This window comes from Choloepus didactylus, chromosome 7, assembly GCF_015220235.1.
Source record: "Choloepus didactylus isolate mChoDid1 chromosome 7, mChoDid1.pri, whole genome shotgun sequence".
NCBI classification, from domain to species: Eukaryota; Metazoa; Chordata; class Mammalia; order Pilosa; family Megalonychidae; genus Choloepus; species Choloepus didactylus.
The window spans coordinates 111,527,997-111,546,274 of record NC_051313.1 but is presented as its reverse complement, the minus strand read 5'-3'; the positions used below and the strand labels follow the sequence as shown (position 1 = coordinate 111,546,274).

The 18,278-nt window shown below is 49.2% G+C and overlaps 1 protein-coding gene across 4 annotated transcripts in view; it reads right to left on the bottom strand.

Annotated features, from left to right (window-relative positions):
* Positions 1-15,442, bottom strand: part of MOCS1 (molybdenum cofactor synthesis 1) — a 36,747-nt gene extending 21,305 nt beyond the window's left edge. For all 4 annotated transcript variants that reach the window (XM_037842884.1, XM_037842882.1, XM_037842883.1 and 1 more), the window contains exons 1-3: positions 15,253-15,442; positions 5,667-5,793; positions 3,876-4,043 (exon numbers count right to left, since the gene is read on the bottom strand). In XM_037842884.1, the coding sequence (XP_037698812.1) occupies positions 3,876-4,043; positions 5,667-5,793; positions 15,253-15,375 (418 nt within the window). In that variant the 5' untranslated portion in view covers positions 15,376-15,442. The remainder of the gene's footprint in view (positions 1-3,875; positions 4,044-5,666; positions 5,794-15,252) is intronic.
* Between the last annotated feature and the right edge of the window lie 2,836 nt (positions 15,443-18,278).

The following is an 18,278-nucleotide window of genomic DNA, read 5'->3' as shown; positions in this document are numbered from 1 at the left end:
TTGTATGCAATTGGAGTCCACCAGAAATAAAACAAAACTAAAAAATCTTGTTCTTTTCAAAAGTCCTCAATGGCCCCCCATTGAACTTCGCCCTCTCCTGGACTTCAAGCCTGTCAGATGTAGCTGCTCCCTATTTATTCATTTCTTCAACCTAATTTAAAACAAAAAACAAAACAGAAAATAAAAAAGAAAAGGATGTGGGGCTGTATCACTCTTACACTAAGCCAAGTGCATGTGAGAATGACATGTTGTCCTTGAAGTCAAGATCCAAAACACAAGTTCTGCAAACTTCTCCAACAGTATCACAGTACCTATGTATTTAGTTGCCTTCTTCCTTTATTTCTTTTGGAAAAGGCTAAACCTTCACTGTCCAATTAGGTAGCTATTAGCCACATGTGGCTATTTAAATGAACGAAAATGCAATAAAGTCACAAATTGAGTTCCTCGGTTACACAAGCCATACTTAAAGGGCTCAAGAGCTAAATGTACCTGGTAGCTTCAGTATCTGACAACACAGATAGGAAACATTTCCAGCATCTCAAAGTTCTGCTGGATATTGCTGCTTTAAACCCATCTCAGCCGAAAGAAGGGGCAGAAGAACTTGCTTATACACAAGCAGAGATGGAAAAGTGCTAGAGGGGCAAAGGCTGGGCAGAAGGGATCACAGAGGACTGTAGACAGAGAGCCGAGCCTGACCCCTTCCTGTGGGGAGCTCTGCCTGTGGCATGAGGCCCAAGGCTGACGGAGCTTTAGGAGGGACCTGATGTGAAGACAGGTTCAACCAAGGGAACCGCAATCCCTTCACTCTGGCCTCTGGGCTGGGAGAGGACGCCTTAAATCCCTCACCCAGAAGGATGGGGACAAGTATTTATGAATATCTCATCCCTAACTTCTGTTCCCACCCTTCACCCCAGCCCTTCTTCCCCCATTAGCACCCACATACACTGCTCTTCAAGGCTGTTTGCTCCTAAGAAGTACCTCTAGGGAAGATCAAAAGAGATAGCCTGACAGACATCAAAGTGGTAGCAAGGACAGCACCACAGGAGTTCAAGGCATAGCAGCCACTCTAGGAGAGAGGGAGTGGGAGGAGTGAAATCTGCCCCCCTCCACCATCAACCCATACCCTTGGCAGCAGGAAGGAAATCCTCAGAGCAGATCTCTGCCACTGTGTCCGTGGTAGTGATCAGTCCTTGCTCATCGCATGCTGTTAACCAGGATCAACGAGCACGGAATATCACAGCAGATGAGGCTACTCCACAGTTGAGGAAGCTGATGCTCAGGGTAGGGAAGGACCCTGCACACATTCACATGGCCAGGGAGTGACAGAATGAAAACAGTCTCCCACTCTCCCCAACATGCAAATCGGTGGCCTCCATGGCCACTTCTGACTCAGTCATCTGTGCCCCTCTGACCAGCAAGTGATGCTCACCCCGTACAGGTCCTGGCACAGAGCACACAGAGATAAGGCAGAGCCCGTGCCACAGGGTGGCGGGGAGAGGAGGTGGCCAGAATGAGGGATCTGGACCTGGCAGCCAGCACGGTTCACCAGGTTCAGCACTTTCCTGAAACCCAGCTTGCTTTTCAGCTCTGAGGAGCCAACTGGAACAGGAAGGGGAGAGGGAGTCAGCTCCCCAGGGCTGGCCTGTCCAGCACAGGGATAATAATAGGATTGTAAGTCAAGTGGCCAGTGGGGGCAGGGAGCTGACCACAGGCAAGGAAGAAGAGAAGGCTACCAGGAAGGGAACTGGGCTCCCCTTGCTTAGCCCTTATGGATGGCTGGCAATCCTGCTCCCCTGGCTGTGTCCTCCAATGGGCCATGGGTTCTTGACAGTGGGACCTGTGGCTCATTCATCTTTGAACCCCCCGCACAGTACAGGCACATAAGAAGGCACTCAAGAAGACTTTTAGTGCATGAGTGAATAAGGCAGAAAGCTGACAGCTAGGGGTGGGGGGTGAGATAGCAGTCAAGAACATGAAACTTGATTTTTCTCTGATTTCATCATCTATAATTACATGGGCAAAGGTCTCTCACTTTCTGACCTTGGGGCCTAGCAGCAGCACATGGCAAGAGGTTCTGGCAGGCTACCCCTATAAACACTTTCCATTTTGTTCTCATTTCATCCTCAGCTCGATCCTATAGGATAAGTACCAGCATTGTTACGAGCCTTAAAATGGATTTTAAAATTACCCAAAGGTACAGTGCTAGTAAGAGCACAGCTGAGATTCAGACATGGGTATGTCACCATTCATTCATTCACAAATATCAGTGAGCACTGACTATGCATATCAGGCATGGTTCTAAGAGCTGGAAACACAGCTGGGAACAAAACCCACCCTAGCTCCCAGAAAACAGTCATGCTATTTAATAGAGGAGACAGAAAAATTTAAAAATATGTTATAAATAAACATACAATGCCTGGATGAGATACATGCTATGAAGAAAAGGAAAGTGAGGTGAGAGAATAGAGCAGGGGTTGGCACGCTTTTTTCTGTTAAAGGCCATATGGTAAATATTTTTTGGCTTTGCAAGGCACACAGTCTTTGTCACAACTACTCTACTCTGATTAAAACCAGCCACAGACAATACATAAATGAGCAGGCATGGCCATGTTCCTAAAAAACTTTATTTGTGGACACTGAAACAAATTCATAGAGTTTTCAGGTGTCACCAAAAAAACGTGTCATGTGTTATTCTTCTTTTGAATTTTTTTCAACCACTTAGAAATATAAAAATCGTCCTTTATCTTACAAGCTGTACAAAAACAGGCATGGGTCAGATTTGGCCTGCAGGCCGTAGTTTGCCACCTCTTAGGATGGACACTGGCTGGGGTGTGTATGTGCAGATGCACTTTAGACAGAGTGGTCAAAGGAGGTCTTGGTAAGAAGACGACATCTGAGTAGTGACCCGTGTGGGGTCAAGCAGTGAGGCCTGTGCTCCAGGCACGGACACAGCCACAGCAAGCACAGAGGCCCTGCGGTAAACTACGGACTATAGTTAACAGTAATGTTTTAATATTCTTTCATCAACAGTAACAAATGTACCACACCAATGCTAAGGGTCAATAATGGAGTGGGGGGTGGCGGGGCAGGGAGATAAGGGCTGTGTTGGGTTTTGTTTTTTTTGGAGTAATGAAAATGTTCTAAAATTGATTGTGGCAAGGAATGCACAACTATGTGACGACACTGTGAACCACTGATTATATACTTTGGATGGAATGTTTGATATGTGAATATACCTCAATAAAACTGCTGAGGAAATAACAACCACAAAAAAAGCCCTGCAGTGTAACTGAAGCAGAGGAAGTAAGGTAGAGAGGCAACAAGAGGTCACAGAGGTTAGCAGGAGCCACACCACGTGGGGCCTCCAGGCCCTCCAGAGACTACTGGAGTCTGATACTTCCTAGTTTCGTGATCTTGGGCAAGTTATTGAACCTCTCTCATTTTCTCATCAGGGGGGTGTCGTAGGATTAAATGAGCTAATGTGTGTAGCTCTAAATGAATGTCAGTTGCAGTTACCAATATTGGAGTGGTCTGCTCTTACATTTTTAACAGGGTCACTCCAGCTACAGCATGGAGAAAAGGCAAGAGGGGTTCCAGGAGACTAGGAGGAGGCAATTTCAGGAATCCAAGTGGGGAGGTGCTGGTGCCGGCTGAGCTGGCAAGAGTGGGGGTGGTGAGAGGAAGGGTGCAACAGGAACTACCGGGTGGCTTTACAGGAGGCAGCTGCAGTCATCCAGACGACCCTCTGACCCTCCATAAAGGTGTCTTACAAGCTCCCAAGGACCAGCAAGTGCTGGACTCACCCCCAATACCATCATGTCAGCTGGGTGAGGCAGGAACTGGGAGAAGCAGCGATGACTTTTGTCAAAACTCACCCACGATGCTGACAACGTCTGGCCGGATCAGCGGCTCTCCACCCGTGAGCCGGATCTTGTCTATGCCCTCCTTCACAAAGAGCCGTGCGAGGGCCAGGATCTCCTCTGTGGTCAGCAGGTCCGCCTTGGGGGTCAGTGGGACACCCTCCTCAGGCATGCAGTATTGACCTGAGGGGAAGGGAGGGGTTATGGAACTAGGAAATGGGTTTGGCAGTCAGGCCCGCGGTGTCCCCGCTCCCCAGTTCCACCATTGGGCTGAGTTCCTTCAGAACTCCACAGAGACGATGAGAAGAGACCTCACCACACCCACAAACCCTAGGCCAGATTCTCTCAGGGTCTGATTTTCTCATCTACAAGATGTTAACACCCCCTTCCCATTTGGCCTCCATGTCACTCAGTGGGGAAGCCGAGGGTACAGAATAAAGAATAATATAAACCAGATTGTGAGGAGAGCCCGGCTTGAGGGAGAGGACTCCCTCAGCCCAAGTGCGGCTGGGCAAGGCACACATGAAGTGGCAGGGCCCTGGGGCCATTCCTTCTGGCATGGTCATCCTTCCTCGTTTCATCTGGTTTGGGCACACAACTATCCCCTCTCTGTGTACTTGCTGGCTGGTAGAACTACACGTTCTCACATCCGTCCTATGTCTGTCAGGTCATCAATGGTCCCATTTTTTAGGTGGGAAAGCTGAGGCACCACTTGTTCAGGGGGAGGTGGCAGAATGGGGTGAATGACATGAGCCATGCTGGGAGGGGTGCCATCCCCTATGCCAGCAGTTCCTGTGGACAGTTTTATAAAGGAATGGGTCGAGGTCTGTTTAGAGGGTTGTGAAGTCAATTAGTGAATTGAGTCCAGAATTGGTTTTTCAAGACAAGACAGAACAGAACAGAAAAATATCAGAATGTACTAAAAGTATTATTTGACTAAACATTTATTATACACACACACATGTATATGCACATATTTATTGGGCCATGAAGTAAATGTACGTTTTACTATAGAGAAGAAAAGAGAGAGGAAGAGGAAGTGAGGGGAGAGAGGAAGAGACAGAGGGAGCAAGAAAGAGGGAGTGGAAGAGACAAGGAGGGGAGGAGACAGGGAGGGGAGAGAGGGAGGGGAGAGAGGGAGGGGAGAGAGGGAGGGGAGAGAGGGAGGGGAGAGAGGGAGGGGAGGAACAGGGAGGGGAGGAGAGAGGGAGGGGAGAGAGGAAGGAGAGGAGACAGGGAGGGGAAGAGACAGGGAGGGGAAGGGGGAAGAAAAAAAGATTGGTTAACTTTGGAAGTCCCTCCAGCAGTGGACACACCAGCAAAAATGCTCCAAGTGGGATTATGAAATCAGTATTCTGATGTGAGCCTGGCCACCACCCGAATTTCTATCACGGGACTGGGGTGTCCCCACAGCTGGCACTTTTAGCCACAGGCCCTGCTGTGATTTCACATGTCCACCACCACATGTTGAAATCTGGGAACTGTAGGGAAAATAAGGTTTGGCATACAACTATCCCTTGAAACAATGGGAGATCCCAGACCCAATCTTAATCCTAAACCTAATAACAATTCTGTTCTTAAATCTAATCCCAATAGAAACCAATTTTACTAATTATCTCTCACCCCTGAACCCCATCTGGCCTTAGAGGCAAGGTGTGGTGGGTGGAGAAGTTAGAAGGAGGAATTAAAAGGATTGAGAAGAATGCCTGATGTGGGAAGGGTTCGGAAGCCACTTCAAAGGAGGCAAAGCACCCCCAAGGCTGCTCAAGGCTACAGGAGCCCAGACCTGGTGAGGAGGTGACTCACATCTGAGGTTGCACTTCTCAGTGAGGGAGATCCGCAGGTAGCTGTGCCTACGGCCGAAGCTGTCGGTGAGGAAGGCGGAGAAGGGGACCATGTGCTCCCTCAGGAACCGCTTCCGCCTGGACAGCTCCTGCAATGAAATGGGCAGGGAGGAAAGTGTGGACCCCAGATCCCAGGCTGGGGGAGACGAGCCAGGAGGACACACCTGGGGAGGACTCAAATGAGCCCCAGGACCCGCTGCCCCTCCCTCCTTCGACATTTGCACAGCAGTCCTAGCATCTCTATATATTTGGGCCCCACCATTCTGGGGGAGCTGGGATTATCCTTCTCATTTACAGATTAGGAAACAGGCCACAGCAGAAGGCTCCCACCCCACCCCCACCTGTGGCTCCAACACTCAGCTCAGGCATGCTGGACCTCTGGATCCTGGCAGCCAGGTAGAGGGGAGGGCAGGAAACCCACCCCAGGGCCCTATCTTCCTCCCTGCCCCCATCCTGTGCCCACCCCGCTCTTCAAAGGAAGCCTGTCTAGAAATAAACAAGCACTTCTGTGCCGGTTTGGGTATACTGTGTCACCCAAATGCCATTATCTTTGTGGTTCTGTGGAGCAGACGTTTGGGTGCTGGTTAGATTTGCTTGGAATGTGCCCCACCCAGCTGTGGGTGATGATTTTGATGAGATGTTCCCATGGAGGCATGGCCCCGCCCATTCAGGGTGGGCCTTGATCAGTGGAGCCATATAAATGAGCTGACTCAGAGAGAGGGAACTCAGTGTGTGCAGCTGTGAGTGATGTTTTGAAGAGGAGCAAGCTTGCTGGAGAGGAACGTCCTGGGAGAAAGCCATTTTGAAGCCAGAGCTTTAGAGCGGACACCAGCTGCCTTCCTAGCTAGCAGAGGTTTTCCAGACGCCATTGGCCGTCCTCTGGTGAAGGTACCCGATTGCTGGTGTGTTACCTTGGACGTTTTGTGGCCTTAAGACTGTAACTGTGTAGTGAAATAAACCCCCGTTTTATAAAAGCCTATCCATCTCTGGTGTTTTGCATTCTGCAGCATTAGCAAACTAAGACAGATTTTGGTACCAGAGAAGTAGGGTGCTTTTGCTGCTGAGTTTGCAAATACCAAACATGTTGGAATGGCTTTTTAAATGGATAAGGGGAAGATTCTGGAATAATTGTGAGAAGCTAGATAGAAAACGCCTAAACTGCTTTGAAGAGACTCTTTGTGGAAATATGGACTCTAACGATACTTCTGACGAGGCCTTGAACAGAAATGATGAAAGTGTTGTTGTGGACTGGAAGAAAGGCGATCCTTGTTTTAAAGTGGCAGAGAATTTGGCAAAATTGAGTCCTGGTATCAGACGGAAGTAAGAATTTGAAAGCAACAACCTGGAATATTTAGCTGAGGAGATCTCCAGACTACGTGTGGAGGATGTTTCCTGGCTTCTCCTTGCAGCTTATAGTAAAATGCGAGCAGAGAGAGAGAATCTTAGAACTGAACCCTTGGGTTCAAAGAAACCAGAAGCTGATGGCTTGGAAAATTACAGGCTTCCAGGGGGTGGAATTCCAGAAGCTACAGCCCAACATGAGGATGTAACCAAATGTGGAACCCAGCCGCCATTTCAGTACAAGCCAAGATTGGAGATGGAATTATCCAGAAAGGATTTGTGGAAAGTCCTATTGTCTAATGGCTTTCACCCCAGTGTGCTTCATGCAAAGCCAACAGAATTTTTGCAAGATCTTTATAGACAGAGCCATTGCCGGTCTGGACTGGAGGAGACAGACAAGGAAAAAATTAAAGGAAAAATTTCTTCAAAGACAGAGCCATGGAGGTTGATGTCTGGAGTCAAGAGGTTTAGGGCTGGGAGAGCGGAGCAGCCCACATGCATGGAAAGGGTGAGTTTGCCCTGGAGGTCGAGGGCGGGCTTTCCGCCTCGATGCTCTGGAAGAGTTTTGCCACCTCAGGTCCCAAAGAGGGTGGAGCACATTTCCAGGGAATTGGGGAGAGCCTGGCTGCCACTCCACTGTTCTGAAGGGGTTGAGCGTGTGCCCCGGAGATGGAAAGGAATCCGGGAGCTGCCCCGATGTTTGCGGAGGGTGGGGCCGAGAAGGTGGTCTCCCCAATGTGTGGATATGTTGGAGCACTCACCCAAGCATTTGGAGAGGAAACAGCTGCCAAAAAGGCCCTTGGGAAGGGTTAGACTCCCGCTCTCTCAAGCCCCAAGGATGCAACGTCGTTCTGTTAATGACTCTCAGACTGAAATCTAAGGGAGTTTGTCCTGTGGGTTTTAGGAACTGTTTTGCTCCTGTTAACCCTGTTTTCCTTACTGTTTCTCCTTATGGCAATGGAAATGTTTATCCTATGAATGTCTCTCCTTTGTATGTTGGGAGCACATAGCTTCTTCTAAGTTCACAGATGCACAGCTGGAGAGGAATTATGCCTTAGGACTGACCATGCCTAAATTGATTTTGATGGGATTTTGTACTTAACTTTTGTTACTGAAATGATTTAAGTTTTTGTGATATTGTGATGAAATGAATGTATTTTGTATTTGGAAAGATAATGTCATTTTGGGGTCCGGGGGTGGAATGTGCCAGTTTGGGTGTATTGTGTCACCCAAATGCCATTATCTTTGTGGTTCTGTGGGGCAGACGTTTGGGTGCTGGTTAGATTTGCTTGGAATGTGCCCCACCCAGCTGTGGGTGATGATTTTGATGAGATGTTCCCATGGAGGCATGGCCCCGCCCATTCAGGGTGGGCCTTGATCAGTGGAGCCATATAAATGAGCTGACTCAGAGAGAGGGAACTCAGTGTGTGCAGCTGTGAGTGATGTTTTGAAGAGGAGCAAGCTTGCTGGAGAGGAACGTCCTGGGAGAAAGCCATTTTGAGGCCAGAGCTTTGGAGCAGACACCAGCTGCCTTCCTAGCTAGCAGAGGTTTTCCGGACGCCATTGGCCGTCCTCTGGTGAAGGTACCCGATTGCTGGAGTGTTACCTTGGACGTTTTGTGGCCTTAAGACTGTAACTGTGTAGCGAAATAAACCCCCGTTTTATAAAAGCCTATCCGTCTCTGGTGTTTTGCATTCTGCAGCATTAGCAAACTACGACAACTTCCAATATCTCTTAGGGGACAGGGTCACTGGGAAAGAATGCGCCACTTCAGCCCCCGGTAACCATGGAAGGACCATGTCCAAAAGAGAGAAGGGAGGGTGCTAAGTGGTTCCTGACCTTTACCAGGGGGACAGAATGAGCTCAAGGCAAACCCACCAACTGTGGGGGTGGAGGGGCTGGGGAGCACCACACAAGCTGCCTCCCCCATAACTACCCCCTGCTGGCTGGGCTCCCTGGGATCTTCCCTCTGCCAGGAGGAACCAATCAGGCCGAGCCATCAGGAGAGGCGATGCAGGGAGCTATGCCCATCCGGGGAAGCTGATGCTCATGGGGAGGGGCAAGGATAACCCAACCAGGGAGGCCCGCAGAGGAAGGAGGCAACCAGCCCAGCCCCAGGGAAGGGGGAACGGAGGGGCCGGGATGACCACTCCACAGCAACTGAGTTCTTCACCCTGCCAAGAGCCAGAGAATTATGTACCTTTTGCCTGGGGCCTAAAAAGAAGCAGATTTCTGGAGACCCCTTGCGAGGCCTAAATTTGTCATAGGAGAGCCCACCTTATCCTTTCACACATCTGATCCAGTCTGGTCCGTCTCTCACCCCAAGAGCACAACTATGGTCCCTGACAGACGTTGATGAGATAACTGCCCCATTGAAGTAACATTTGCAAAACTTCTTCAAGTTTCCAAAGAATGTTCTCTTGTTCAATTACCACACCCACCCAGAAAGGGATTATTTCAACTTTAGATGAGGTCTAAGAATACCCTTGGCAGAACCATGACCCAAATCCAGGGCTTGTGAGTCCAAGGTCCAAATTCTTTTCACTAATTACATAACAAAAGTCCAAGAGGGCCCACGGGAAGATGACTGGGGTGAGGAGCAGGCCCTTCTCTACAATCTGTAGAACAAAGAAATGATGACCCTGCTGGCCATCCATGAGGTCTGTGGGCAGGACTCTGGATTAGGGACAGTATGATTTGACATGCAGGGAAAGTCCCTTAACTTCTCCAGGCCTGGTTTCCCAGTTAGAATAAGAACACAGGAATAGGTTAAGGAGTCTTGCTATTGGTAAAGGGGGAGGGCAGGAATTTGGTAGGTAAACACCTAGGATTATCATGAACTTGTAACCTAAGAGAGCAGAAGGGCCTCCCTGAGGTCCAAGGTAACTGTGCCCTACACACTTCAGTGAGCACCTCAGCTGTGGCTGCCACGTTAGAACCGTCTGGAGAGCTTTAGAAAAAAAATTCCACTGGAGACCAAGTGAATCAGAATCACAAGGATTGGAGCCCAGGTGGTGAGGTTTTTTAATCTCCCCAGGTGATTCTAATATGCAGCCAGGACTGAGAATCACTGATAGAAGGGCTATGAGCAAAGTGTTTGGGGGTGCGGGGAAAACCAAAAAACTGTTTCCATGATTTCCGTGCGTCCATAAAACTTACCCTCCTCTGCCCACCCCAAGAGCAACAGTTTCCCACCTCCATCGAGAAAACTTGCTCACCGTCTCATGACAAGTGAGCAGCAGCTACTTCTTCTAAACTGTAGTCTGCTAATCCTAACAGCCACTTCCTCCCTCCCTGCAGTGTGTCTATGAAAACTCGAACATTCCCGAATAGTAGTCCTGGGGGTGGAGTGGGGTGGGGGAGGCTCCATAATCAAAAATTCCAATGGCTGACCAGAGTCCAGGATATGCAATATCTGGGAATTTAGATTTTGGGGAGAGCTGCACCCTCTTCTCCATCAACAGATATTCACAATTCAATAATCAGTTAGTCACCCCATAGACTCTACCTCCTCCCTTACCAAGATGTCCCCCTCATGCCAAACGTAACAGATTGCGGGGTGAGGGAGGAGTCACAATAATTCCAGGAATTGGAGCAGGGAATGGGACCAAGGAACATGACTTGGCAGAAACAAGAGAGCAAGAGAGAATGGCATTAGGCACGCCACTCAGGTCCCCTTATCCAGATTCCTTCAGACTCCGTACCATCAGTGCTAGACCTAGCCTCCTACACACACACACACCACATGGCATACAGCCATCCTCACCCTGTCAGGCAGACAAACTTACCACTGAATATCAACAAGCCTTATTCCCCACCCCCGTTCCCACCCCTTGCTTTTCCTCTCCTTCAACACTGAATGTCCTACTTTCATTCTTCCGTTTCTTCTCCGGTCTCCCTTACATCTCCTGGATTTAACCATTATCTGTCAAAGGAGCCCAGAAACCACAGGAAGTTTCCAGACAGTGACCCCTGTCACTCAGGAAGGTGGGGGGCAGGGGGGGACGGGGGACATCAGAAGTAGTAGAACACTCTTAGCTGCTAAGGGTCCCAGCCTGGATCTGGCTGTTTCCTCGGTGCGGGAAACCCCCCCCGCCAAACTCAGTATCTCTGGTGTCTAACACACTATGTAGGTGAACACTATCAAATGAAGAAATAGGCCAGTCCCTAATCCAAAGAGAAAGGCGGTTGTGCAAAACCCAGCCACACTGGGGTATTCATTCATTTCCAGGTAATCATCCACCGTCAATCCACCATCATTGCATGTAACCAATAGAAGCCTAGTACAATGGTTGTTGACCCTGCCTGCACATTAAAATCACCCAAAGAACTTTTAAGCAGTACTGATGCCAGGACCCCACTCCAAAGATTCTGAGGCAGTTATTCTGGGATGGGTCACAAGCCTTGGTATTTTCTTTTTAAGTGCCTCAGCTGTCCACTGTGCCACCAGAGCTGAGAGCCACAGCCCAGAATCACCAGCATCAGGGCTATTTTAATCCAGGGGTACATGTTGAGGTTATGAGCACAGGCTTTGGAGCAGGTGAGCCTGATTAGAAGCCTGGCTCTGTTATTAACCAGCTAAACTCTCTAAGCCTCAGTTTCTTCAGCTATAAAACGGAAATAACCCTATTTGATTCTTTCAGAGATGAGGATGAGAGAGTACAGTTCCTAACAAATAAGTGATCACTACCATTCTCCTAATACAGTCTCCGGATACTTATATTCATTCACTAAACAAATAGTCATGGAGGTGCACTGGTGGTGTGTGCTGTGTCTAGTTTTCCTATCTGCGTCAGATTTCCCAGCCCTGGCCTTCCAACCCCACTCAGAGGCAGATGGCCCCAGGCCAAGGGTTCAGACCTGCTGTCACCCCACCCAGAGCTGGACGAGGGGGCTCTAAGCTCCCCCAGAAGCATGAGAACTAGTGTATTGACCAGGCACTAGGAAGCCTGCCATATGCTACTGGTTATCTCTTATCTACCCGACCCAGGTATGGGGCAGAGTGGGGTGGAGAGGGTGGTACAAAGGAGTTAGTTAAGGGAAGGCCTGCCCTCAAAGGACCATCCCATAGCAGTTAGTCACTAACTGGTAGAGGCCAGCTCTCAAACAGCTTGAGAGTCTAGATGGAGTAGCAGAGTTATCCAGTAGGAAAAGACCACATTCCAAACTCAGTGCCTTGATTTACCTGCTTATTTGGGATGATGTATACTAGGAGTCCCTCAGAAAACATTAATCCCTATTAAATGAGAGGACTCAGCAAAGTGCCTAGCCCTTGGTCTTCCTCCCCTCTTTCCCCATCCCCACCCTAAGTGTGAGGTCCTTGTACCTATGTGACCCCTGGCAAGGAGAAGTCATGCAAACTAGAAGTCAAGGTGGGCCCCCAGAAGTCTCCTTTCCCTCTGTGTGTCACTCCCCCATGCCAGGCCCTGGCTGCCCTCCTTTCACATTCTCCAACACTCATTTCCTTCCCGCAAAACAAACACTTCCTAGTGTTTGTTCTCTCTGACCCACCCTGAGCTCCTGGGTGCCTTTTCCTTGCCCACAGCCACTTTCTCCCCAGGCCCCAAGGCAGCAGGCCCAAGGCCTCAGGGCAGCCTGAGAGGTTTTATTGCCCTAGCAAAGCCAGCATGGACCTCGACAGGTACAAAGAGGGACACAGTGCTCCCAGACTGGGGGTAAACCCTCCAGAGAGCATCCAAGCCACCCCAATCGGGCCGCTGGGTGGCTATGTCTCCCCTACCCACCTCCCCACATACCTACAAACCACCACTTTCCCTTTCCACCTGTTAAAGGTGCTCAAGGCCCAAGGCCCCTTTCCAATGTCCACAACAGGTGGGTCCCACTCTACACCTCATGTCTCTCTCCCATACCCACACCCTGACATACAAGCAGATAACACCCAAGGACTATCCATTCTGTCTCTCCCAGGTACCTCTCATCCCAAACCAGACCACCAGAGCCCAGTGGGGGACATAGGGAGAGGGCCTCTGCAGGGAGGGAAATGGGGGCCAGGCTTCCAGATGCCCCCACCCCTGCTCCGGTCACAAGGCAAGCTCTGTGGATCAGCTGAACAGATGTATCTCCAGACTCATCTCACCTCTGAGATTTCTCTAAAAATGAACTTCTGCACCCTGCCCCAGTGCATAACGACAGGATGTTGCAGCCCTCTGGTTTATACAACATGAAGAGATGGGAAGTGATAGCGCCAGGAGACAGGTGAAATTGGAGGCAGAACCAAGGTGAAAACCTGGGGCCTGGGTTCCCTGTTCAGTCCTCTGTCTGTCACTCCTGTCTCCCCTCACTGGTTGGGCTTCAAACAGCCAAAAATATTTGCTGACTCCACTGCATGCAGAGCCCTAGAATGGCAGGGGAGCACCCGGAACTGGGGGAGTTCCCAGTCCACTGAGAATAATCCTAATGGGGAATGTACAGGATGGGACATCTGATCGTGGACTTAACAAATGACTACACTGAGTCTCCAAGTGGGAAGGAACTAATAGGACACAGTATGCGCCAACAGTGGCTAAGATAACAACAACAACAAACATTTATATAACACAGTACTTACATGTGCTGGGCTTTGCTCTAAGTACTTTGCATATATTAACACTTTTATTCCCTATAACCTCACTAAGAGAAAACTGAAGTACTGAGAGGTGAAAAGACTTAATGTATTTCACACACCTAGTAAGTGGTGGGGCTGGATTCAGCTCCAGAGTCCCTCACATGCTCTATTACACCTCCTCTCACAGCGTAAAGGGTAGGAGCAGCCTTTCTATTTTCCCCACAGGCATTAGAGTTTGAGTTCCTGCTTCCCCCTTTACAGCTCTGACTTGAGGGAAGTTACTGAACTTCAATGAGCTTCAATTTCCTCACCTGGAAATACAGACCCTACTTAACTCACAGGGTTTATTGTGAAGACTAAAGAGACCACCTATGAAATCACTTAGCACAGATCCTCTCATGAAAGGCAAAAAGTAAATTAGGGGTGGGGGTGAGTGTTTGTGTGTGGCAGGGAGGAAATGTCTCTTCTTGATTTCTTTAAAGATCTCAGCAATCTTTGCTTTCCCATTTTCCCTCAAAGAAGTTGAGAGTTCAAAGACAATGACAAACTTCTCCATTCACTGGTGCCTGTGTCTCTGAGGATCCCAAAGGGACTCAGGTTTCAAGAAAGCACGTTCGGCTGAAGCCCTCCCCCTCACTGAGCTCTGTGTGTGTTGTGTGTGTGTGTGTTGTGTGTTCAGCTGAAGCCCTCCCCCTCACTGAGCAGAGTGTGTGTGTGTGTGTGTTGTGTGTTCAGCTGAAGCCCTCCCCCTCACTGAGCAGAGTGTGTGTGTGTGTGTGTGTGTTGTGTGGTGAAGGGGGAGCAGTGAGCTGATGAGCCTAGTCCTGGGAGAGGGGAAAGAAGGCCTACCGAGATCAAGAAAAGAGGTTTCACCAAATGAAAGGGATGCTTCTCCCTCAAATTATTCCCTGGCCACGTGGTCAACCAACCAACCAACTTGTTACTACATGAAACACTCTGTCAAGGACTGAGGGAGTCTACATTCCTAAAGAGATGCAGGAATCTCTAACTTGCTCTAGAATGAGAGTGAATCCTCTGTCAAGGGAAATGAAAAAATGAAACAAGAAGGGAATCAAAGCACCCTGTGACTACAGAGGTGACTGCTGACCTGGGGGCACCGAGATGTTTTTAGTCCACGTCACACTATGAATAGGGTGTCACAGGGACACATGATCACACCCCTGTGCCTGGAAGCCACCACCACCCCACCCCACCCACCCACCCCCACCCCCGCCCCCGCCCCAGACAACCCCCACTCAGGACCGGACGGAAAAAGGCTGAAGGAAGAGGGTGTGTGTGCGGCAGGGTTGATGGGATACGAATAATACACCTGACTGGGCCCAAAATCCTGGTCATCGTCCCCCATTTCTGGCTGACCTCAAACTTGGAAAGGGGTTGCAGGGCTGGGAGGTTCTTAAGAGGGACTCCAGAGCCCCTGCCACTGGGGTAGCGGGTGAGGCCGGGTAGTCTCTCAAGAGAATACCATCGCGTCTCCATACACCCCCTATTAAGCGCTGAGGGGACACTTCCAGAAGCGGCCGCCAAGGACGTGCAGGATGCCTCTCAGGGTAAGGGGCTACTTGCTGGGCCGCCGTCTTCCGGGAAAAGGTGGGTGACGGCGGGCCGGGCAGGGAGGGCTCACCTCAGCTGCAGGTCGGGAGGGCTCCCCGGGCTGGGGTTGCGTCACCGGAACCCCCGAGCTGCAGCTCCGGGTGCTGGCCCTTAGCACTCGCCGCAGTATCTGGCACAACTGCCGCGCCGCCATGAAGCCTGCTCTTTTGAAGCGAACCTCCGCCGGATAGCGGGTTTCTGGACTCGCCACCCTGGATCTTCCCGGCAGGGGCGGGGCAGTGGCGGACCCCGCACAGCCAATCGGCAAGGGCGCCTCGCCGCGCGGCCTTGTGGGAGATGTAGTCCACTCCCCCCGCCCTTCTCCTGGATCCTGGGTCATTCCTTCCCGACTCGAGCTAGTCTGGGTCTGAGACTTAGTTCGTGGTGTGACTGCCACAAAGTGCTGTAGGCAGAGCAGGACTAGGGCTAGGCCAAAGTTCTAAGAAAGTGCCAAAAAACTCAGTTATCAAGATAAATAATATTTTAATGTAATATTCCAAAATTAATGTAAGAAAAATCCATGATGAACAAAATACCAACATTTTCAATAAAAACAGAATCCAACCCTGCACTTGCATGATTCTCTCTCATTCACTTCACTCTTGTCCAGACCCTGATTGCAGAACTGTCAGCTACTTCTTTCAAGTTACTCTTCTCCAATTGTGTCCCCAAGGACATTAACAATGTTGATGTCTCTGGTTAAAAAAAGGAGCATTGGGGAAGAAGTCATAGAATGAGTATCACTTCTGGAATGCTCCCAACATACCAAGCACTATGTTAAGCATCATTAATACTTAAAATTCTGCCACTGAGAAAGTCCATTTTGCATACATGGACTGAGGCTTAGAGAAGCTAAGTAAATTACCCAAGGCCACACAGATGATAAGTAATGAAACTGAGGTTCAAGCTTACGATAGCCTGACTCCTGCAATTATACATTCAAGATTCTGAATATGTTGGGAATGGGAAAGAGGGTCTCTCTTTGCTTCTAAGATTTTGCATGGTCATTCACACTCAATGAATCTGTATGTACTAAGAATCACTATTTTCCAACCAGCCAGTCCATTGTATCCAAAACCCTATCACCATGGAATTGCAAGAATGGAACATTGACGAAATCATACTAGCTACGAAGTGTATAATAGGAACCGGGGATATAGTTCCTGGTCATGAAGAATTGAGAGACTAGTTGTGGGCAGGGGAAGACTAACTCAATATAACTAACTTTTACAAATGCAGTGAGACTGTCATAAAAGCTGGGATGATTATAGCCTTAGGCACCTGGTGAGTCCCTAGGGATGTTATTCAAAGTTCAGACAACAGGTTGCAAGGGGTGAAGGTGTGCCTGGTTATGTGTGAAACTGGTGACACAGCACTGACGAGTGTATTTGCAAGGGGCTGAGGACCCACTGAGGGGGTTCAAACTGTTCACTGCTAAATTTAGATATGCCTGGACTTGTCAGGAGAACTGAGGGTGGGGTTGAAGAGGACAAAAAACTCTACAGGAATGAGGTCTGAAAAGTCTTCCAGGAGAGTCTCAGCCTCAGGGGAGAAGCCGTTTGAAGTGAAGAACTTAACCCAGTAGCAAGTCCTTAGAGTTTCTAGGAAATAGGGTTTCTGAGTCTATACATTGGTTCTTAATCAGCTCTGTCCCCAGCTGTATCAGTTTCCTATGTCTGCTGTAAAAAATTACCACACACTTGGTAGCTTTGGAAGACAGAAATTCTCAATGAGCCATACAGTGCTAAAATTGAGGTGTCGGGAGGGTGGTATGCCCTGTGGAGACTCTAGGGAAGAATGTCTCCTTGCATTTCCAGCACCTACAGCTACGTTCCTTAGCTCATGGCCCCTTCCTTCACCTTCAAAGCTAGCAGCATAGTATCTCTTTCTGTAACTGTGCTTTCATCACATGACCTGCTTCTATTCAATCTGAAATCTCCCTCTGATTCCCTCTTACAAGGATACTTGTGATTACATATAGGGACCACTTACATAATCCAGATGCATGTCTCATTGTGAATCTTTTTTGGGGGGTAGGGGACAGAATCTAACTGAGGAAAGAATAGGTAGTTGCGTAAGGGGGTGTTACAACCCAGCTCTTGAAGTGCTTGGATCAGCTCAGATCTAAAACTAAAGAACATACCAGGCACATAGTTAGATGTGAGTTCAATGGGACTTACAGACAGGAGAGGGTTCCACAATGACAACAGGACAAGAAGGATTGAAGTTAGCACTCCGCAAAGAGCAGGGGGTGCCAGGGGCTGCTGTATAAGGGTTAGGACAAATACATTGCATAAGGTTTGAGAACAGAGTTTCCACAGGGTATTGTGACACAGGGGTGTGGAGATTTGTTATCTACAGTGATCAGTGGAGCGGAGTTTTAATCCTTTGTTTACAATACCATTTGTACACTCTTCCTCTCCCCCCCCCCCCGCCCCCACCGGAGGTCTGATGACCTTTAACGCCTGTCCCCATGTCGCAGCCCAAGAGAGCCATGCCGGTCAAAGGCCAAAGAAGACAACGAGCATTTTCAGACAAATGAACTTTTACTCGGGGGTTACTTACAGGGTGAGAAGTTGTGGAGAGATCATGACGGCTCTCTCAGGCCATGCAGGGATTGTGTTTGCAGGGAAGACAACTGAGCAATGCAAAGAGGACAGAAAGCCTTTTACAAGGGTTTAAGACAAAAGCCTTCCTAAGGGTGGGGGGAGCACAGATGTGGAAACAGGCCACTCTGACCTGAGGGGTGGTATAGGAAGGACTAGAATAACACTTGAACAATTACATTTTGCTCTTTTTGTGAGACTAAGAGCCTCTCACTTCCTGCCTGCTTGCATAAAGTTACATTTTAAGGTCAATTTTACCCTTTTTCTCTTTACTGGCTTAGAAAGACAATAGGTTAAACATTTAGCTGCCTAGGTCATGCAGACTGCTGTGCACCAAAGATCTGCAGGCCTGTTTTGCTCAGGCCACGGGCTGCCACACCCAGTCAAGTAGGTGGCTACTTGACGTAACTCACTTTCTCTATGGAGGGGAGGTGAAGGGGCCCAAGCCCTG